This window comes from Cyphomyrmex costatus, unplaced genomic scaffold (assembly GCF_001594065.2).
Source record: "Cyphomyrmex costatus isolate MS0001 unplaced genomic scaffold, Ccosl1.0 scaffold100, whole genome shotgun sequence".
Taxonomy (NCBI): domain Eukaryota; kingdom Metazoa; phylum Arthropoda; class Insecta; order Hymenoptera; family Formicidae; genus Cyphomyrmex; species Cyphomyrmex costatus.
The window spans coordinates 1130442-1154112 of NW_017274955.1; the positions used below are offsets into that span (position 1 = coordinate 1130442).

At 37.8% G+C, this 23671-nt stretch overlaps 2 protein-coding genes across 4 annotated transcripts; both read left to right on the forward strand.

Moving 5' to 3' along the window:
* The first annotated feature begins 2067 nt into the window (after nucleotides 1–2067).
* On the forward strand, nucleotides 2068–7406 carry LOC108771459 (uncharacterized). 3 transcript variants are annotated; one of them, XM_018536765.1, is made up of 6 exons: nucleotides 2068–2732; nucleotides 3540–4105; nucleotides 4389–4527; nucleotides 4928–5106; nucleotides 5266–5421; nucleotides 5499–7406. In XM_018536765.1, exons 1-6 carry the CDS (start codon nucleotides 2504–2506, stop codon nucleotides 6048–6050), a joined length of 1821 nt encoding a protein of 606 aa, XP_018392267.1. In that variant the 5' UTR covers nucleotides 2068–2503; the 3' UTR covers nucleotides 6051–7406. The 3 variants fall into 3 exon arrangements, with proteins under 3 accessions (XP_018392267.1, XP_018392276.1, XP_018392284.1); XM_018536774.1 differs by having other exon boundaries at nucleotides 5505–7406; XM_018536782.1 differs by having other exon boundaries at nucleotides 4928–5091.
* An 8562-nt stretch (nucleotides 7407–15968) lies between these two features.
* Nucleotides 15969–23359, forward strand: byn (T-domain transcriptional activator brachyenteron). The gene is made up of 6 exons (XM_018537392.1): nucleotides 15969–16288; nucleotides 17790–17885; nucleotides 20247–20490; nucleotides 20633–20786; nucleotides 20912–21109; nucleotides 22364–23359. The coding sequence occupies exons 1-6, from the start codon at nucleotides 15969–15971 to the stop codon at nucleotides 23245–23247; spliced, it is 1896 nt and encodes a 631-aa protein (XP_018392894.1). The 3' UTR covers nucleotides 23248–23359.
* Nucleotides 23360–23671: the final 312 nt, after the last annotated feature.

The window sequence follows — 23671 nt, forward strand, 5'->3', positions numbered from 1 at the left end:
GGGAGGGAGGGAGGGAGGGAGGAGAAAGAGAGACGAATTATCGACTCTCTCGAAGCGAGTAGTGTACGCCGCATACGGAACTGCGTCGATGCGAGAGCGCGTTGCATGAGGGCTCCGGCTTGAAGCCGTTGAAGAAGGCAACAACAGTGGAAGAGGAGAGGAGAATTTTGCCGGCGCCCCTCGTCTTCCCTTCTCAGTGACGGATTTAGAGTTTGAAGAGCCCTAACGCAGCGCGACATTACGAAATAATTCACCGTTTACAATTAAAACTCTTTTAATTATATATTTCTAGCACAAAAGAAATAACACAAGATTATGTCATTTATCAAATTATCTTTATTTATCAATTATAAATATTTTCGCGATTATATAATTATGTAATGTAATTACGAAACTTTGCGGAGAGATCACGCAAGTGTAAACACATGCGAACGATTTCGGAATTCTTTAATAATCAGAATTCTATAAGCGACCTGCATTTATCGTTAAATTCACCATCGCCTCCTTTACCTGCTCGCGTCCCACACACCGCGACACACCTCGCGACGCCCTCAAGAGGGTGGGGAATATGCCCTCCACTCATCCATCCCCTTTCGCGCCACTCCAGTTCGTCGATGACGAAACGCACGTAAATTCGTGGCGGTGGCGGCGGCGGCGGTAGCGGCAGCGCCGCCGCCTCCGCCGCCACCAGGAAGAACGCGGGTCTCCCCGTGTGCGGCCCGCCGTTCCCGCTTGCGGCACGCGCGCGCGCGCGTCCGCCCGCCCATCGCTGGTTCCTCCGTTCATACACTCTTCTGTCCGTGAGAGTAACACGGCAGCGCGATGTGACACGAGTGGGAAAAGAGAGGAGTAAATAGGTCGTTGTGCGCGCCGAAACACGGTGCGCGTATATATCAATTAATATAAACGACCGCGCGAAACGCTTCGAAATGGAAGAAATGGATGAGAGTGCATTCGTTCATTCCTCGTAGCAAAATAGACGCAAGCGTGCGAAATTGTTGTGATAGTAGCATAATTTAAACGTAGGACAAACAGAGTACTGCATAAACGAGAGAAACGTGCTCGATGTTTCGAAACTGGATGAAAGAAAAAAAAGCCGTCTCTGTACAGTTGAGATCGATGCGTCGCGTGGAATAGGTCGAGTGATTAATTAACAAGCGACAGCAAATTAGAGTGAAGTAAACGTGAGTCGTAAACGGAGAGAAACGTCGAAAAGTCCCCCAACAATTTTTAATTCAACTTTGTCGACTTCAATCGTCCGACGAAGTATCGATTCTGAAAAGGATCCGTTGAGTAGATTTGTCATAAAAAGGAAAGGAAAATAATATCAATTAGAAGGATCGCGAGTTCATATCACGCCAATGAAAACGGTGTCAACGAAGGCGCGGAAAAGGTCGTGCTTGTTTTCGGGGGACGGGGGCAGGAGCGTGCGAGGGGTGCAGCAGGTGTAGCGAGAACGCAGCTTCTGTCATCGATCTCGCCGCGGCTGCAGCGAGCATGACGCGGCCCGCCGCGTCGCACACGTCGGATCACGTCCACATGCGAAACGCGTGGCGATCGACGGCGGCCGAATGAGGATGATGTCGTTAATTAGTCACGACGATCATCCCTGACGACGACAATGTCAACGACAAGGACGACGACGAGGTGGAGGAGGTCGATGTCGACGCAACTGCGAGCGCTGGATCTTTCCGACGCATTCCCCGGCAGTTGCACCGTTTTTCCAGTGTAAATCGTCCGACGATCCCGCAACAAGAGCAAAAGCACGAAGGGACTGCGAGTTTTCGCGCTCACGCTCCGCGCCTTTCGAGCGAGGAGAGGAGAGGCGACGACGCCGCCGCCGCCGCATCGCCCGGTGCACTGCGTGGTCGCGGTGCGTCGTCCGCGGGCGCGCGGGAGGTGTTTACATTTGCGAGAGCCGCGAGACGTGGACCCGCGAAATCGAGATATCGATCGGGCTTTCGCACAGAGAGTATACGATTTAAAATCGCGGGTCTCCTCTTCATTTCTCGTATATGCTCGGTATTAACTCACGAAAGCGCGCGAACCTAAAAGATCTGATACTGATCGGCTGGCGGAAAGAATGAAAATTCGTATACGTGCTGCTGGTCTTTGTAATACTTGCAAAGATGCACATCCGTGAAATCGCGCGGGTGGCATCTCATTGTCAGTGGTACTTTAGATGCGTAAAGTAAAAGAGAGAAATCGTTGTACCTCTTCTATAATTATTATTTTAATTAAATTCCGACAAGAATTTCATTTCGCGCGCCAACATGAAAAGTATCAATAACAATTTTCGGAAACATCGAGGGAAAATAAGCGATTTGAGAGACGGAGTGCGTATTCGAGTTTATCGATCGAAGCATCAATGAGTTCGATCTATGATATACTGTAACCGAAACCGTGACAGATCGAGAGAGCCTAATAAGTGTGTCGCTAACCAGGAGAGATCTAGATCGATACGTGAGGCTTCGCAAACGCAGTGTCGCGCAAAATCGCAGACATGGACTGTTGCAATTATATCGAGGCTTACGCGGCAGGTGGTCATTTTTATCAGCAGCAGCAGCAGCAACAGCAACAGCAACAACAGCAGCAGCAGCAGCAGCAGCAGCAGTACTTTTGTTACGACAATGGTAGCGTGGCGTACCCCGGCTATGACGCCGCACCAATCTCTAACGCGATGGACATTAATGCTCGATACAACGGAGCGTTACCACCCACGTATCCGACAGGTAGAACTCTGCAAATGAAATGCATGTCGCATGTCGAAACGATAGTTTGCGTATAGTTTGGCGACATTGCGTGCACATATTATTCTTTATCTATCAATTAAGACCCCTATCTTGTAACTCTTCACGACAATAACGATATCATTATATGTATTATATCATTGCGCAGCTGTTTTGCCATGTAGGTACAAAACCTGCGCGCAACGGGACGATGTAACCATATCATTATACTATCATTAAGAATTGTAGAATAAGGACCGTAATTGTAGCTCAGTCAGAAATTAAAGAGGAATAAAAACAAATTTATTCTATTTGTGAAACGAAGAAAAGATATAACTGTCAATATATACAAGTCTATATTTGATTTGAAAATTATTTGTTTAAATGCTGAAATAATTAATTTCTAGAAAGAAAAAGAGATTTCTTTCGGCCGAACGGAACTTTGCAATAGAAAATTAAAAAATCTGACTAAGATTTGCGTAGTACGTGGGTATTGCATGCAATTGGATAATTCAAGGTAGTTCGTTGTGTATATAATAAATATGAAATATTTATCTTATAAAACTTATTTGAGAAAAACCTAATTCAGTTGCGATTAAAATTACATAATCTCACATTAATGTATTCAAATGAATTCTTCTTGATCACCTTTTAAAGCTTGCACATATCATATATATATATATATATATATATATTTGTTTTTGTGTCCTGTATTAATACATATGCTATAGATTGTATATTCAAAAACAGTACGATTTTAGCATGACATTTTTTTCTGTATTAATAATAATCGCGTGTACATTTTCGCAGATTATGTGTATAATCCGAAGGAGGCGAGGCTACGGAAAGCGATGCGCGAGCAGACTCGCGAGCTGTCACGGCGGTCGATCTTGCAAAGCGCGATCGCGACCGCAAACGCGCGCACAGCCGCGATTGGTGGCGCTAATTCCGTAGTTCCCGCATCAATGGCCGGCGACTTCCTAAATCAACATCATCGTTTCGAATGCGCGTCGATACCCATGGGCCCAAACGTGAGTCCTCATCAGGCGGCCGAGCCCTGGTTCCAGGCCGCGCATCGCCTGAAACCCGCGCACTCGCCACGAATCGGCGATTGGTATGGGAATATATGCGGCGACCCGATCGAGAGGCTGCAAGCAATGGGCGCGATGCAGCAGCATCAGCAGCGGCAGCAACAACAACGCAACCTCGAGAAGCCTATCAAGGACCAAAGGAATCAGACATCGGAATGCGCCACGGCGGCATTTTCCTCCAACGGCTATTCACCGGATATCACGGCCGCGGAGAGAGATATCCGCAGACCAGAATCCGCGGAATACGCCGATTTTGTCGACGGCCAGAAGTGGCATCCTTATCAAGTAATATACAGAACGCGATGGGGCATAGCTATATAGCGAAGTAACGCAGCAGCGTTAAAAAGCGCAAATTTTGATTTGTGAATTTTGTTCAATGTAAATTGGCAAGAATGCAAATTATATCGATCTCATTTTTCAAACGAAGAGCAGACGTTTTCTAATCCTGTTGAACGTAAAATTTACCTGTATAGTTTACGCGGCAAAACGTGAATAAACATTTGTGCCCTCATTAAATTAATGGATATTATAAATGTCTGTAAAAATCGCTTGATATTTCTGATTGCAGAACAGCGCGAGTCCTCATCCACTTCCGAGAACGCCTCATTCATCACCGCAAATGGGTAGCATTCTTCACCCAGATGTCCAGAATACAAACGCGCATGGACATGGTCCATGGGGCCAATTTTGTCACGGTATTTTACCACGTAAGTTTCACGTATACAGGATATTTTTCTCTGGAAGTTCCATCGCGATGATTTTTAAACTGATAATTCGATTATTTAATTAATATGACTAATCATATTTTTATACACAGATCTGAATCATGATATATACTAATCTTTAATAGAGGATTTTTTAAATTTAAACAATAAGTAAATTCACACAAGGACAATTGAGAGTAAAAGAACTGCGCGGTCATTTGAGCGCTAAAGTTCTCGTTGCATTGCATCTTTTATTTTGTACTTTTACTCCATTACTTGTGAATGTTTACTTATTGTAATATCGGTGTCGGTTGAAAAAAAAAAGAAGAATTATTATTAAATAAAACATTTTCTAATACGATATTTAAACGTGTGTGTAATATTTTAAATGTTTTAAATGTAGCCCGCAACGCGACGATTCGAGGTCCGCGACATGCAGTTTTCTTACGGGATCGTACACCAACTAGACACTGTGCATTCTTGGAGGACGCATCGCAAATGAATTATTCGCCGAACAAATTGAACATTGATAGCATTCGGGCGTCTTATCCGCCGTCGGAGCATCAGGTATTCGATATACACGTATGACTGCCACATCATTATCTAGTGAATCCAAAAGTTTCACATAACGATTAGATCGTATATTATAATGATGAAAAATCATAAAGGCGTTACGTCAATTTGACATTTACCATGAGTATATCAATAAGGAATTATCAATAAGATATTATATATATGCAGATGCCAAGATTGCTAGGATCAGCGGTGGATTCCGTCATAGACTCGACGACGACGACGACGACTACGACCATGAATCGACGCGAGGAAGATGGTCGGACCAGATGGGAGCCAAATAATACTAGGATGTCTCTGAACGAACTCGTGCCAACCTCTACGGTAAAATATGTCATATAAAATACTCCTCATTTTTTAACTTGTATACGAATATCCGTTCCCCATTCATCAAATTTTAGCCACAGGAAGGTGCGATTTCTCGCGAAAAGGAGCAGGAATCTCGGCATTCGAGCGAGCGATTCGAGCTGAAGAAGAAACCCGTCTCGAAGCAGCCGCTTCCAGGCTTCCACCAGGCCTTTGGCTCCACGGAGATCGGCAAGTTCTCCAGGTCCGAATTCTTCGTCAATATGGTAGGCGAGAGCGGCAGCGGTAGTGGTGTTACATCGGACGACGGCGACGGCATCGATGGCGGTGACGATGGCGAAGTAAGTAGGGAACATTCCGTGTCGGAAACAATAGAAAATACTGCCACGACGGCGCCGACGGCTGCGACCGCAGCGGCCGCGACAGCCACGACCGCAGCTACTGCGGCCGCGGCGGCGGCGGCTATCGCGACTACCACCACGACCGGCTCCTGCAGGATTTTCGATACCGAGGATAGTCAGACCGCATTCGCTGTCGGCGATGACACCGTCGGCACGCCGTCGTCGATCGGCAGCACGTACTGCGGACAACCAGCGACGCCGCGCTGGCACAGTCCACACGTAGGTGCTATAGGTAGCGAAATTTAAATGAGATCGGCTGCGGTATCGCGTACTGTACATTTCTCGCTGATTACTCGCGCATCGAGAAGTATCAAGAGACAATTCATGTTTTTGGGAGCAAACATTTACAGAATTTTCTATTTTTACATTATTTTGGGAATAAAATTGGAGAAATGAAAGAGAATCAAAATTTATCACTTTGCGATCGCACAAACGACGATTTTTAAAAAATAATTGTGGTACTGACAAATATCGTTGGTACGGTACAGATTACCGCTGCGGGTCGATTTCAATAAGACGTTATCCTCGTCTTTTTTTTAGGCTAAAGCGATTCCCGTAGCTTTCTGGTGCGTGACAGTTTTTGCGATGAAATTAAGTGGCGATGTATTGTATTTCCAATAGAAACACACGTGTTTCCGGTGTAACGTTGGTAGTGTTGATGTGTAGCGAATTTTGATGACAAAACAACTGTCCATACTTTATGTGTTATACATATATGCCAATAGGAGACTTATCCGAGAAATTGAAACCGCTATAATTTCAATGCATTTGAATTTAACCACCGAGGTGATTTCTATTATACGTTATTTATTTGTGATAATGAAATTAGCGAGATCTTTAATATCTCTAGCGTCAGAAATTGAACTCGAAATCGGGTCGGTTTCAACCCTTGGATTTGTCTCCATAATGAAACCTTTGTCGGGACCTACAGCGTCCGCGTCGCCTGGAAAGTAAAAGCGGGACAAAACGCGCGTCATGCGTAGCGAATGCAAGTGCATCGATTGGCGAAAGCTGTCGGGGATCGATATTGGCGTACGAAACGTCCCGACAAACTGCGAACGTTCGTCGAGATTGTGCCTTCCAGAGGATCGGGGATGCGTCGGGGAATTCTCGTCGAGTTCTCTCGCCTTATCGAAAATCAAAGCAGCACGATACACCGCGTCTCGTATGCCAAAAGGAAGATATAATCAAAAGAAATCACGCCGAGACGATTCGTACTCAATCGGCACCTTCCATCACTGTTGTTAGATGCCGTCGGCGATATACACGTCGGCGAAATTATACATATAAATATAAATAAATAAATAAATATATATATATATATTATAATCGTGTGTAATAAGGAATGAAAACGCGCGACGAAGAGAGTAAGATTATTTAGTAGATTCTTTAGGTCAGAACGTATTGCCGCGCGGAGAAACGATCAAATAAAAGTGAAGTACGCCTGCGAGCGTAGGAAGCCGAGAAGCCGACAGGTAAACGCTCTTCCGCTTCTGGAAAATAATTGCGAAGGGGCATGCACGGTGGTTCGTATTAAGAATCTGGCATCTGAAACATTTCTTCCCAAATTTTTCTCTTCTTTGATCAATCTAAAATATTAATTAACACTTAATACAATTATATGAATTTTTTCTTTCTCTGTACATACTGCTAATTAATTTTAGTTAATTAACTAAATACGTTAATCGACCAATTAAGTAAATGCTCTTTTATATACGCTTTTATATTATACATATATTTAAATGCTGATTGTATTTATCTTTAAATTATGCTCATCTCAATTTTTTAATATATTAATCTTACGTAAAGAAAGTCTCTGTTTTCCACTGTAATCTACAATGAAGTGTATTTGCCAGTAGATTCTTAATACGCGCTAATATCTATAACTTGCGTCATAGTCTTACATCGACCAGTTAATTCGGGATAAATTCGTGCCGGATACCCTGTACCTATGATGGGACCAAAAATTAAACGAAAAACTTTTATGTCGCGTTCACCGTCGCGCTTACGTCCTACGTATGGTCGCGTAAAAAAACAACTTCCCTCATTCTGTTCGTGCGATCGCTCGCGAGTGAAAGCAAAACGCCACACTTCCGCTCCGAAAACGTGGAATATATTCGACAGAATAGTGCGACTATGTGAATGAAAGTATATTAGTACATATTATATATATATATATAAAATTGAAGAAAATATATTCCACTTCTTGCAACGGAATGAGCATAATCTCACGCCTTACAAAACATATTTAAACAGCTGTCAAATCGAAGTGTGCGTAAATATCATAATCGAAAAGTGACGTTATCTTCGTAGGACAAAAATCGGAGTAATTCTTAACTAGATATCGATAGTATGCGACATCATAAAAAAAAAAACCTCCTTGGCGTTGATGTACTGTGCATGTTGAAAGATACAAATAACTTTAAATGAGGAATACTGTGTTTTTAATTAATCAGACGAATATAAATGTACGCTGTGTGATACAATATCATAAGCAACGGTAGCTAAAGGTGATAGAACAAACCGACCTATACAACAGACCTACAATGTTTTATGCAACATAAGTACCACAAATGTCAGAAGTTTTTGATGCCAAGAATATTAAAGACACAATGTCCTTTCAAAATGAAAAATATATTAAATATGTAGATAAATTGGCATTTGCGGTATAATTGTCCTGTGATATAAGATGGACATAAAGATCAACATTGAAAAATGTATAACTTTACTCTCATTCGATTGGGACGATCGCGAGCAGTATGACAAGAATAAAAGAAACGGATGTCTATGCGACAGTAAAGGAAAATAAGGCAAAATAGTACGTCTTATTTTTTCCCAGCTGATCCCAGAAGCCTACCTGACGACTCCTTTGCTGTTTCCCTTTCCATCGAAATCCTACGGTATCCTAGGAGCCAATACTATTCACGGATTCACAGAAGATGGACGACTGGTATCGCATATTTTGCCGAATGAATATTGTTGGTTCACGCAGACCGGACACGCGATAGCCAGAATTCCTGATGGCCTTGTGGTAAGAATGATATTAAATTTTAATATTACTTTCGTATCTACTGAATTTCAAAATTAAGGCTAGGTGGTTCCATCTTCCAAATAAACTTCAGCTTACTCTCTCACCCTGTTACTCTTTCATACTCTTAGTGCATGTCGCATGAGTTGAACCAATCTCAGCATCGCAAATTTGATAATAGAATTTGTTATCAAATTCTTGCAATTGTTGTAGACGTTCACTTATACCCATTTCCACCAATGCAGATTAACTTTAATCTCGGTTCAATTTACTCTTTGTCTTTTTCTAATTCTAAAAATTAGAAAAAGATAAACAGTAAGTTAAACCGAGATTAAAATTAATCTTTATTATGGAAATTGAAATTAGCGACACTCATGCGACACAGACTGTGCAACTATTATAATAATGAGGTCTAATCTCACGAAATTAATCATATTTTTAATTCTGGAATTTGAATATTAACACTAAGGAATTTTTATTTTATTTGCCATGAAATTATGCAGACTTGCGCAGCTTTAGTGGATTATTCCAATCAGACAAAATGGATCCAGCAAAAAGCAACGATCCCGCATCCGACGGAGTTTCCGATGTTGCTTGGTAATCATATAGGATACGAAAGAATCATTAGTGATCGTGCACGACGAAACTATGCCATCATCAGCACAGATGAGACGAGAGATATCAATATTCAACGAGAATGCGAAATTGTCAATTCAAAGAGTAATCAGGATAAAAATTCACTTGACTTGGACACGTATAAATCTAATGAGAAAAAGAATTAAAGAAAATCAGCATTTGGTATCGTTGTTAATAATTAAGCAGTAATTTATTTACATATTCTAACATTTTATTTGTTATAAGTAATGAGTTATCACAATGATTTAAACATATAATCTAAAAAAATTGCCATTTATGGTATATTTCTTATCTTAGTTCTTATATAGACTTTGTTCTGTTTCTTTTTTTGTACGAATTTATGAAAAGAATGATTTTAATAAAATATCTAAAAATTTGATTAAGATCTGAAAATAATTTTGTTGGATTATCAAATTAATTATGTAAGAAACTCGAGCATAATAAACAATGTAAGACATTTTTATATTCTATAGCAATTATATTCAGTTTAAATGTCCTACATAACTATTTTGCTAAAATAAAATTATTTTTGTGTGTGTGATCTATAATATGCCTAGCTAAATTTTTAGATACTTTAATAAAATCATTTTCCCGTATAATATCCTGCAAAAATCAACTTGCAATAAATGACTCTGAATATTCAAAACTTTGTATATCTCATCCCAACGTAAATTTATTCTTGGCCAACAGTTTGATTGATAAAATCGAGGAGATAATCGCATAATGTAATATATAATCGTGGGACAGAGTCCCCGAAATCATTATAAAATTCATACGAAATTTCTCGTATAATCCTATAATTACATGTGTCACAATAAGAAATTATTGTGTAATATTAAATAAAATTGTTTATTTTATTTACCAATAAATGACTTCATATGTAGTGAAAAAAATTATTTGTACAATGAGATAAAATTGTATAAAATTATGTAATCCCTAGAACAATATCTAAGCTAGTGGTTGCTCTCTCAGATAAAACGCTTGAAAAAAAAACAATTAGTTAAGAGGTCTTTTTAGAAATGATGACATCTTTGCTCAAACGACGCCGCTTTTGACATTTAAATCGCACAATTTCCGCTAAAAATTTTCGACGAATGATACAGTTTGTAAATAGACAAACGCCAAAAAAGCGGTTTATCAAAGCGATCGTAACTATAGCGGTATCCCTCAAACAGTATAAATGAATGCCGAAGACCTCCCGACTCGTGTCTAAGGACTATCTAGCGGCAGGTAGCAATAATCAAGAATGCCTCTATCGTAAACACATCTGCAGTGTTGTGCAGGTGGTTGCGTAGAAGTCGTTCGAGGTAAAATTTTTTATGATACGCCACCGTGCAGCGGATAGGACGGACATAAACCCGCCTTCGAAATTTCTTAATTTCAAAGTGTGTGTCATGTGCCAGTCGAAACAACTAAGAGACAAGATGAATATCCTAACTCTACAATGTGTGTTACATTGAAGATTATGATCAACAGGTAAAAAGAAAACAACTTTATTTTGAAAAGATGTAGGAAAGATATAATAAGATATAATAAGATAGAAAAAGTTTTAAAAGTTCAATAAAAGTTATGATATTTATATACGGAAAGAATTACATCTTAAAATTTACCCTGAAAATATGGTAATCGTGGGACAATATTATATTTTGAAGAATTTTAATGTAGATCTTTCACATTCATTAATAAAACTACAATAAAATATAAAATAAGTATGATAAATTTTACTGAAGTGCATGGTAAAAATCTTTAAATTTATTGTATTGTACCATAATTACTATATTTTCAGGGTAAATTTTAAGAAATCCTTCTCTCCGTGTACACATACACACACACAGTTGAAATCATGCTTTTAGAAAGTCGTCAGCATTAAATCCGAGGAAACTAGCGTCCCTTTTTTTTACGTAGTTGCTTACAACTTACTTTTTATCAGGGAATGGAAAGTTACTTTTTAAAAGTAACTAGTTACAGTTACTCGTTACCGAGTAAAAAATGTAACTAGTTACAGTTACAGTTATCGCTTTTTAAAAGTAACTCGTTACAGTTACCGTTACTTGAAAAATAACTTTTCGTTACTTTTCCGTTACTTTTTTAAAATCAATTTAAAAATGTACTTTTGCATTTTTTTTTATATGTAATACTGACAAATATATAGTTTTATTTAAAAAAAAAACAATGTAGAATGGCTCAAATAATAAATTAAATAAAAGTAAAATGAGAAGGGTTACGAGCCAAAAATGAAACAGTTTATTTCTGATAAGAACGACGATGACAATGTAATTAAATGTATAAATATATATTAGAACAAAACAAAGATAAAAACAAACGACGTTTCGACACTTATTGTCATCGTCTTTTAAACTGTTTCGCTTTTGGGTTCATAGCCCTTCTCATTTTACTATTATTTAATTTATTTTTTAATTTTTTTTAAACACAATTTTGTAATTCTAATACCTGTAAAATATGCAGCAAACTGAAATATTTGTATGTCCTATGTATTACATAGAAGATAGAAGTGTAAAATAATTACTGAATCATAACGGCCGAATGTCTATAAGGGCTTCAAGTCTTATTGATAAGCGTTATAAATAGCATGTATCCAATCGAACCGTGTTCAATCGTGTGCAAAGTAACGACAAAAGTAACTGTAAATTTCGTTACAGTTACCCAAAAAATGTAACTCGTTACCGTTACAGTTACCAAAAAAAGAAAGTAACGCAGTTACCAGTAAAGTTACCAAAAAAGTAACTTGTAACTGTAACTTCGTTACAAGTAACGAGTTACTTCCATTCCCTGCTTTTTATAAACAATATAAGAATCTCATCATACTGCATACGTGAAAACACGACCAATAAGGATTACGAATTAAAGAAATTAATTTTTTTATACATATAGCTAGCGTTCAAACGTCTATATTGGAAATTATACGGCCTAAAAAGTTGTTGTCTTTTTACGTTTTACTATCAGATGTACTACAGATGGTACTTCGAGAATAAAAATGAGTATACTTTCTTTTCATTCTCATCTTTATGTAATATATACTTTGGAGATCTCTCGTGATTGATGTCACCGCGCAGTTTGCAGCTCTGGGACTGATGGCATTTTTGGCAAATAATCGCAGATGCAGTCAGGCTGAAAATTGTAATTACCTTCGACAACCTCGGACCGCCTTCAATAAAGATAGCTCCTCTCTCGGCCTCCGGCGATGTCGCGGCACCAAGACGATCACGAATACGTGCTCTCCGCACGAAATTGCTAGCACAAATAACCGATAGGGTTACAGTCGTCTTCACGTCCGGCGATTGCTGTCCGAACTCCAAAACCGTGCGCAATGGCAAACAAGAGAACGGTCCTCCTCAAATATCTGTTCGCGATGCGTCGTGCGACCGGTCGAACGGTGTTCTGTTGATTTTTGTCATTTGACTCCAGACAACTAACATATTCCTATTCCTCCCCCTCTCCGATCGTTTCGTTTGTGATAGGCGAGGAACTCCATTTTCATAATCGACAAATATCGAAATTACTACAAATCAATTTCACGAATTTCCTTTCTGAGACTGAGAAGCGAATTGCGAGATTTCAAGTAAATTATTTAAATGCTTGCAAAATCTTGTTACACAATATATAAAAAAGAGAGTGTTAAGTTTTTCTAAAATAAACAAGTTTCGAGATATATTGATATAGGTAAATTGAGTATTATCCTACATCAAAGGGCTACTAAATTTAAGCCCGATTTTTCATTATCTTGTTAAATTATGGTTAAGCTTAATTAGATCATCCAATGGACTTCATCCATGACATCATCATAAATAAAGCTTATTGGATAAAATATTAACCTAATCACAAGTTAATCAGATCATAAAAAACCGAGCCTTATAAACGGAATCGAGTAGCATATTGCTTATCATGAGGAACCCAGATAGCAACGTGTCTCTCTTGTTGCTGGCATGTTGCTTGCTAAATATGCATTGCTAAATGTGTGTTGCTATCAGAATTACAGCAACTGAGTTTTCATTTGTTGACAACTTGATGCTTTCACGATATGACAACTTTATAAAAGTAACAACTTGCTAGCAATTTACCGACAATTTTAAGATTGTCATTATTAAAATTCGTACTATTACTGTAATCATGTTGCCATAATAACATACAGCATCGCATAATACTGTCATATTGCCGATTAACGCAAGGTAACATTGATGCAGCTATTGTGCCATTAAAGTGCTAGCAATACATATACAAATTGTTGCCTGCATATTGCTACAATATCGGTATATTCGAAATCGTTGAAGACAAATGTACGACAAGTTGTCAACATCATGAGCAATCATAGATTTGTGCAATTTTACTAAGACACGCTTTATTTATCTAGGAAATATCGAAAAACGTAGAAGAAATCGTGTATCAAAGATAATAAATCTAAAAATTAAGACATCACGGTATTCTAAAATTTGAGCAACAAAGACTATATTGTTAGACAATTTGTTAGTGATTTAACCCTGACGTACTGAGGAGAATCAATACTGCTGAAATTAATTTATATCGTTTTTGCTGTAACATGACTCAAAATGGAGTCGAAACGTCCAATTAAATAAGCGTAATGATATTCTTGACAACATAATAAATTTTGTAAAAAAAATTTTTGAAATTACTTTTGTACTCTTATTATTAGCCTTGATTGACTTATTTTGCTTTTATATGGTTAGTATTTAAATACGCGTATAACTTAAGCATGTCGTTGTTCAAATCTAGAATTCGAAATCAAACAATTTATGATTTAATATTCAATCGCTTGAAAATCTTTTTCAATTTTTTTTACTTAAATACATAACATTGAAATGTTTAAATAATAATATACAGTTACTAATTCCTAGGATGATGTCTTGATGTCTTACTTAAGAATGCTTTATTAATAAATACATATGGCAACATTAAATTTTATTATGCGATTTCTCCTACTATTCCCGATGCTTTTCCAATTAAAATAAACGATATATTACTTCGCTTAATAATACAATATGTAATTAATATGTAACTTGTACATCTCAGAACTTTTTTATTTTGATCAATGAACAGCCAAAACTTAACATCTTCCTTTTGAAACTGAGTTATAATATAAAAGGAGGTAAAATACAGTCAAACACAGAGTATAATCACTTTTTCTCTTTAAGCAAATTGCTCGTTGACAGTAACTGCATATAACGAAGAAAGAAAGTAATTAATTCTATTAATTTTACTTAATTTTTTGCTATAGAGATTAATGCTATCTTGTATTAAAAATAAATGTTTAAGTGGAAATTAGAATAACTGACAGAGAAACAATTTTTTTAAGTTTCTTTCAGTGTGGCTATGCCGCGGGCCGTTATGCCTCGTCAACGAGAGCAACACTTATCTCTCACGAGGAACAAATACATCTCGCATACCTTCCTGAACGCAACAGACGCAAATATTAACTCGTAGAAGTGACATGTCGTGATTCCGCTCGACGAAGCTGAACACTTCCTTGCGACCTTGGTAAGATGGTTCCTTCCCATCGGCCGCACGACGTTTATATTTTCGATCAAGACGAATTCGCGACCGACTGACATTAATCAAAAGGACGATTACGGCAACGATTCGGTTGCACCACGTGCGGATCCGCGTACGTTGTCCGTAAGGACTAATCGAGAACCTGGTGACCAAGCGATGTGGGCGGACTAGCGAACGACGTGTTTGTTGTCGAACCCACCAATCACGGTGGATTTGTAAAGACGACTCCCTCGTTCATTGGTAGAGGCGAGACATCGAAGGCGGCACCCGCAGTTGTGACGACGCGGCAACCGGCAAATCGACCTCAGCCAATGGATACCGTATAGTGGTACCGCCATGCTGCACCCGTGAGTTCCTAATTTAGCGAGTAATTAGCACCCGGCAAGCGCGAACGCGGCTCGAGCCGGTGCCTCTCTCGGCGCGGAGCGGCGCGACGACCACGTACCCACTGAGGAACGGAGAAAGAGAGGACGCGAAGCGAGAACAGAGAGGCAGATATACCGCCGGTCAGTCTTCGGCGAGTCTTCGCCAGCTAGTGTGAAATATCGCGCCCAAGTGTTACGAGCCTACGGCCACGCGGCGCGGCTTCTCATCAACGCGGCCTATCCTCCGCCGCCGACGGAGACGTCTGGTGCCCCGACGAGAACGACGCTTTTCCATCCCCCTCCGCCTGTCCTCTACAAGATCACATCCGTTTTTCTCGTGGAACGTCGCGAATTTGGAATCTGCGAATCGATCAACGACGAAAGCAAATCAAATTTTCACATCCCCCTCTCTAGCTGTGAGTTTGTCTGGAAAATATATCGCGTCGCATGTAGGTTTCGATTTACTTTCTTTTCTTGCGTATATATATTATACAACAGTTGAGATTGTTATTCTCGATCGGACTGTCGGTTGAATTTTTAATTTGAAAACATATCGCAGAGGGTGAAAGGATCAAAGTATACAAGGTGACGTGTTGGAGAACACTCAAGATGCAACCGGCGGGCGCGCCGCGAACGCCGGGTTCTCCAACGCGTTCTACGTGTCATGAGCGCGATCGCGAGCGCGAAAGGGAACGCGAGCAGGAGCGAGATCGCGAGCGAGATCGCGGCGGAAGGCAGAATCGGACGAGTCCTGTAGAAGATCGAGAGGATCGCGAAGAGCGGGGTTCGATTGCGAGACAAAATCTCGGTCCTCCTGCCGCGATCTCAGGGAGTCAAGGATTGCCGCTGTCTTTGTCGCTGGAAGATCGGGAGCTCTGGACCAGGTTCCAGTGCATCACGAACGAGATGATCGTCACAAAAAATGGAAGGTACATGCGTACGGATTAATTGGAAGATTAATACAAAATTATAATTAATAAGGCTCTATATGTATAAAACAATGTAAATATAAAGGGGGCAAAGAGTCAAGTAAATTAACGAACTATTTAATTCAAACACAATCATACATAATACAAACGTTTCGACTCCGATCGGGTCATTTTTAATGTAATATATAAAATAACTTTTAATTTTATATATTACATTAAAAATGACCCGATCGGAGTCGAAACGTTTGTATTATGTATGATTGTGTTTGAATTAAATAGTTCGTTAATTTACTTGGCTCTTTGCCCTCTTTATATCTACATCGTTTAATAAAAAATGTTTGATCTTAAAGGAAGGAATAGTTCTCTGTCGCTACTGTTCGTGCGATCGATCGGTACAACATTCGGATTGATACTGCCGCGAGAAAATAATTCTTATACATTCCAAAAGTCATAAGAATGAGATATTACAAGTTTTTAGCCACGATAGACGTCCGATATCCGATAGAAATATTTGTTTACTACGAACAAAAATATCATTAGAATCTCAAGCGGAAAACCGGAAACAGATTATTTAAAATTAATAGAACAGGGTCTCTCTCTCATTCTATCTTCTAGCGAAAAAATGTTAAGGCGTAAGCTAAAGCGAAAGAAATTATATAGTTATCTAGCTACGCATATTTTTAATTTTTATTTTGGACGAGTAATACTGTAATTTTTTTGCTTAATTAATATATATTTTACATTATAACATAACAGCAGCTTTCCGCGCAATGAAAACTGAAAATTTTTTAATAAGAGACCGCGATACTAACTTTAATAAGAGATCGTGTTACTAACAAAGTTGCACAACATATGAAATAACAAAGTTGCAACGCATAATAAATGAAAAATTAATCTCAATTAGTTTTTGTTTTTTCTTCTTTTTTTTATAAACTGTGCTTTACTTTTGACCGAAAACTCGACAATCATAATATTCAGATGATCTATAAGAATGCCCAGCCAGAATTTGTCTGACGAAAACTTTTTCGGAAAAAGAATATCTTATCTAGATATTCATATATTATTTATTGTAAAAAAAATAGATAATATTGAGTAAATATATATAGTTTGGGATACCAAAGTGAATGATAAAGGTCGATTTATAAAAAGACGGAGTTCTCCGGGACTATTGTGGGAAGATTCAGCCATCGGCAATAAAACTTTACGATGCTTACAGTCCTCTTGTAAAACGTTCTTCTGTCGAGCTGATGCCTGCGAGCAAGCACTTTGCCTGCACCCGCAATCGACAAACCGTAATCGTTTTTATTAATACACGGCTCATAAATGTATAGTCGCGCCGAGGAGACACACTGTGTCCAAGTCCGCGCGGCGGTTATCTTTTGATCCACACCGTGGATTTTACCGTCGATGTCGATCTTTCGCGCAAATCCCGCAGATCTCATGGCTTTACGATCGGTAACGTGTTTTGCGCGTTTTTCTGACTTGTCACTTTCGTCCGCAGGAGAATGTTTCCCGTGGTGAAGGTCGTTGCACGTGGTTTGGAACCGGCGGCTATGTATACTCTGCTACTGGAATTCGTGCAAGTTGATCCGCACAGGTAATGTTCAATTTTATGTATATATTTGACAAGTGTATTCTTAAGGCGGGAGCACAGAGTTTTGCATAGCGCATAAGAAAATTACTGAACCAATTAAAATCTTTCTTTCCTTGAAATGGAAAACGTTATGCAAGACTCTATAATATGCTCTTCTGCTCTTTAAAGGTTTTCTACAATAAGCTATTACTTAAGCTTTGAGTCTTAAGCCATAAGAAATTGTCAATCATAGATTATTCTTCTCACATTTGTTCATGATTAACTCATTTTCTTACGTATTATGTTTTATGGAAGATTCTGCTCCCGTTTTAAGGCTCCTTATCACTATATTGTCACTTTTATTACTATTCACTTATCACTGTCTTAGGATGTCAAAAACAGGAAAACAAACAGTAAAAATTTAAAAAGGAATATTTTTCAATGAAATAATACTTGCAATTAAACAGATTTATGAAATATACTGAAAACTATATACCTTTTTAGTTTCAGAGAAAAATTAAATATTGTTTCTATGTATAATATATATTATTAGACAGTTTATTATAACTGTGAACATAACTTATTTTGTTTATTATGTATGTACACAATTCATTTCCAAATGTATGGTTATGTTTTAATTAATAAAACAAGAGATGTTTCGATATATTTTATTAGTCAATTTTATCTATTAGTGTTGTTTTATTGAAATATACAGAATGTACTTAATTTAAAAAGCGTTTATGAACCATATATAGCGTTATACATACCTGATAAAAAACTGAGTTTAAAACTTATAAACTATTTTGCAATTTTTGCAATTTTATTTAATCATCCAATAAATAGAATAAAATGTCTAAAAGTAAAACAATCTTAAGAAATTTTTAAGGGTTCGTCTTTAAGATATTATTTCATAAAGAATACTAAAAAATATCTTAAAGTTGTTTTATTCGTTGATTTTGTTTGTTTATTCGACAATTTTTAAAAATTAATATCTGATTAACTATTGCAAAATTTTTTTTCCATAATGGTTCATTAGTTTTAGAATCAGTTTTTAATCAGGAATAGCATACAGTTTGTGGGAGCTTTTTAAGTAATATACCCTGCATACTTCCATATTATTATATTTTACAAGAATTTTTATTATAATTTTCTCGCTTTTTCACGTAAAAATTTGAGATAGTAGCTGTGAGTAAACAGGAGCCAAAAAAGCAATGATTATCTTCCATGCTTTATTAAAAGTTAAAAATTATTTAACTTTTTCTCTCTTTCTTAAGTATCAAATATCGAGATTTTTAGAGAAATATATCAAGATTTTTTAAAAGTGATCATAAAAATTTCATTCTGAATTATAGTTTGAGAGTTAAAGTTAAACGGATAGTTTAACTTTCGGACAATACGAAGTACTACGGTGGATGGTATAGAGGGTGGGTAGCAAAATGGTCGTACGCACACAATGTGTACACTGAGTCAATTTTTCATCCACACACTCTACTCTTGTCCCAGGGTAGAATTGTACACATTTATTTTTATTTCACCCGTATTTAAAAATTTTTTTTTCCCAAAAAAATAGCGTTAAAATAATAGAATAACTGAAGTAGGAGAAAATCTTTACTTATAACATATGACATTTATTTTAATTTTACGGTGCACACGTAAAGAATTTGCTTCAAATATTGCACGAGAAATATATATTCAAATATTATTCATTTATATTTGTCATCAGTTTCTAATCTCATTCTAAAATTTAAATCTTAACTGATCCAGCATTTGTCGGCTGAGGAGTTAAACCATCTCTTAATTAATAGCAAGTGAAAATTGTACAAATTGCAAAGTTATGCTGAGGAAAATAGAAAGCGCATAGCATCGAAATATTGCATAGACAGCAAACGGATAAGCGCGTTACCGATTTGCATTGATTTATTTCGCGAGCAAAAGGAACGGGGGGCGCGAAGGACACTAACAGGTCGTAATTACTGTACCCCTTTCGTTCAAGCATCACGTAACGTCGCTAAAGTTGATTCTAAACTTGTTAGTACGTTATTTTTAACTCGTCGGTGATTCGTCATCGGTGTTGAACGAACCGTGAGGCATTCGCGAGCTTCATAATAGCTTTCGCAAAACAATCTCAGAAGACGATCGAAAAAAATAGGAAAGATTAGTAGAGTTCTATTCCTGTTGAACCTACGAATAATGTAAATTTTTTTTACCGAATCAGTTTTATAGGTGTTTCTGTTCTCTTTTTTAAGAAGAATACAGGTATTCTTTCCAAGTCTCGAAAAAGAAACAGACATTTAATACATGTATACATTGTTTTTTTCATAATACGAATGATGTACATAAATTATCTGATGTGAAATATAAAATTTGTTCTTTAATCGAATTAAGGTGGAAATACGTCAACGGTGAGTGGGTGCCTGGTGGGAAAGCGGAAGTTGCCCCGCCTAATCCGATTTACATCCATCCGGAGAGTCCAAATTTCGGAGCTCATTGGATGAAAGAGGCAGTATCATTTGCTAAGGTCAAATTAACAAATAAGTCGAACGGTAATGGACAGATCATGCTGAACTCGTTACATAAGTACGAGCCACGTGTTCATTTGGTCCGAGTGGGTGCCGAAGAACAGAGAACGGTACATTTTGCTCCTTTCTCTCTCGTTTCTTGTTGTCTCTCGTGTTTTTTTTTTTTAAATTATTATTTGTATCATGATTTTTAATCCCGATAATTTTCAATTATTTTATTTTATCATCATAATTATTCTATTGTTATTGTAGGTTCTCACATATCGTTTTCCCGAAACGCAATTCATCGCAGTGACGGCGTATCAGAACGAGGAAGTTACGAGTCTAAAAATCAAATATAACCCGTTTGCGAAGGCGTTTCTGGACGCTAAGGAGAGACCTGCCGATTCACAAGCTTATCCGCAATGTAAGTTGACACGATAATTAATGCAAATATTATATAATGAAAAGAATGCTGGGAATGAATCGGCAATTAAAACTGGGACTCTGTAAAATACATCCTTAATGATACGAATATTTAACATTTTGCAGATGCAAGCGCATTGTTTTTACCGCAACCTACAATGGGATACGAATACAATACTGCATCGGCGATAGCCGCCGCGCAAAATCAAGTATCGGCTTGTGTTAGCAATCATTTCTCTAATTCATGCACCGTCACCCCATCTGGGCACAGAAGCGCCTGTAGAGCAGCGCCTTATACTTTGAGGCATAAGTACGTTCAAGATGGTAGGTAAAATTCTAACTGTCTTATTGAAATCTTAATTATAAATTTTTATCAAAGACGTGTAATATATATGATACGTATAGACTTTGTTGAAAATATACATGTATCCGTTCCCTTACATTAAAAGACACAACTCAAAAAATTAATCAATTAAGAGAAGCTCTAATTACAGTCAAAGTTAGATGTTGAAATAATAAATACGTCTTCGTATTTTAAATAAATTTATCTCAGGTATATGATTGCACGCTGATTATTTTTTTAACTTGCAACACAAACTGAAATAATAATAATCCATCCAAATTAGATTATCGATTTGACGCTACTAGCATCTTAAAATTTGTAAAGAACTTATTACAAAAAATATTCCCTCAACAGGGATTCGAATCCGGATTTCCCCACGAGAAATCGTAAATTAACGATCTATTTAAATCGATGATCTAATTTAATTTAAGAGGATCGTTTTGACCGTAATTAGGCGCTTCTCTTATTTGGTTGATGTATTCATACAAATGATCCTGTTCTAACAAATAAATTAACTTTTTCAGGAAAAGAAAAAACAATTTTTTAATTAAATTAATAAATATTGACAAAAGATATATTTTCAGAAATAATAATGTCATTTTTGTTTTACAGTCCTTAAAAGATATTTTTTAGGACGATTTTGAATTTTTTCAAACTTTGATTTCATCAAAAGTGTCTTAAATCTAACCGTAAGACTCTTCTGTTTATTTACAAAAAATGACACATCTCAAAATGTGTCGCTCTTATAGAAGATATTGTAACTCCAGAACGGCTTGACCGATTTTAAATTTTTTTGGCTCAAATTATTCGTGACGATGCCGCCTTTCAGGACATATAATGTTTCTATTCAAAATTTTTTATATTTTAGTAGTTATGCACCCTCCAAAAAATGGACTTTGGTGGCTAGGGATAAGAGACTTGTAGTATTTCTCAGTTTTTGATCATGGCCGGAGACACTACCGCGTCTCCTGATATAATTTTTTTGAATACTCTCTATAAGAACGACACAAATGCTATTTGGTGGACAGAAGTTAAGTTAGTTTACTTTTGATAGTTTTTGATGATTGCTAGAATAATCTTTACCTCTAATTCATTCATGAGAATAATTTGTCAATTTTTAGTTTGTATCATTTTTTAAGTAAGGAGTAAAGGAACGATATCTGTTTTCTGCTTTTTTTTTTTGGAAATTAAAAAAATTTTTCAAAAAAGCATTATTCTTTTTTTTTTATACACAGAACAGCATGGGGACGCGTATGCACCGATGCCGCTTTTACATTCCACGGCTTACGTGGCGGCTCCAGCCTGGTCACCAAGGAGTCCGGAATCGCTGCAAAATCTTAATTCTGCGTGCTTGCCGCCCGTTGCGTCGCAGGAATGGCCGACGTCACCGTCGCCATCGCCAACGTCATCACACACGGTCCTCGGCAGAGCCGTAGTCGGTACTGTCTCCACAACCACCGTCACTGGTTGCACTTTGTACGTGCCATCGAACTTACCATCTCAAGAGCAGCACAGTGGTGACACGACCTGGATACATTCCAGCACGCTGGAACAACAGCAGCAACAGCAGCAACAACAGCAGCCCTATTTAAACTTGAATCTGCACTTGCATCACCAAATGTCTCCATACAGTTCCGTTCCGCACGCAGGGTTACACCATACAGGCTTGCATCCACAAAGTGGAGAACCCGTTCCTCCAGCAGACGCGAACGAATACGTTCACGAGTATCATCATGCCTCGCCGGTGCAATCGACCACCCCCGATCAACATCGTCATCAACAGCATCACTCTCAAGCGCAGATGTTACACTTGCAAGCACTTCCGCAAACAGAAACATCTTCGCCGGTCAGTGTAGAGTATGACAGTCCACCCAAGGAGCATCCTCACATCCAAATAGGTTACCCCGAACAAACCGCAGATGCTTTGAACGAGGTACAACCGGACGACGAGAGACGATACCTGACCACGGTCGTTGATCGCCATCCTCATCATCATCATCATCATCATCCACATCATCATCACAATCATCATCGACAGGACACAGAGATCGCCGGCGAACAACCGAATGCTTGGACACCATTGACACCACCGCCAGCACCGCAAACAACCGCCATTTGACTCGGAATTATACGTTGGAAATTATACATAAACATTACACACACAATGCATGTCCGAGTTTACTATCGCGTATAAAATCGTTGAACGCAGAATATTGTCACAGTGATGTTGATTTGATGGTACATACAACATCAGATCAATGTTAAATATATAATATTAAACGTGACAATTAAATTTGTATTGCGCACGATAAATATTATAAAATATCTAATTGTATCGATCCGTCCTAAATAATGTAGTATTCTTAATTAATTGCGAAAATATTAATAGCTATGTCATGAGGAAATAAAGTGCAGATAAAATATTCTTTTTTAAATATATCTTGTCTTATAATATAATAAATAAATTTTTTTAACTCTCGGGAAATCGCATATTACATAAACAGCTACTGTTTATCCAATAAACGGAATAGATAAATAATGCT

Coding starts and splice junctions, on each gene's coding strand:
- byn (XM_018537392.1), top strand. CDS start 15,969: ATGCAACCGGCGGGCGCGCCGCGAACGCCGGGTTCTCCAACGCGTTCT. Junction 16,289..17,789: donor ATCGTCACAAAAAATGGAAG/GTACATGCGTAC, acceptor TTTCGTCCGCAG/GAGAATGTTTCCCGTGGTGA. Junction 17,886..20,246: donor GTGCAAGTTGATCCGCACAG/GTAATGTTCAAT, acceptor AATCGAATTAAG/GTGGAAATACGTCAACGGTG.
- LOC108771459 (XM_018536765.1), top strand. CDS start 2,504: ATGGACTGTTGCAATTATATCGAGGCTTACGCGGCAGGTGGTCATTTT. Junction 4,106..4,388: donor AGAAGTGGCATCCTTATCAA/GTAATATACAGA, acceptor TTCTGATTGCAG/AACAGCGCGAGTCCTCATCC. Junction 5,107..5,265: donor ATCAGGTATTCGATATACAC/GTATGACTGCCA, acceptor ATATATATGCAG/ATGCCAAGATTGCTAGGATC.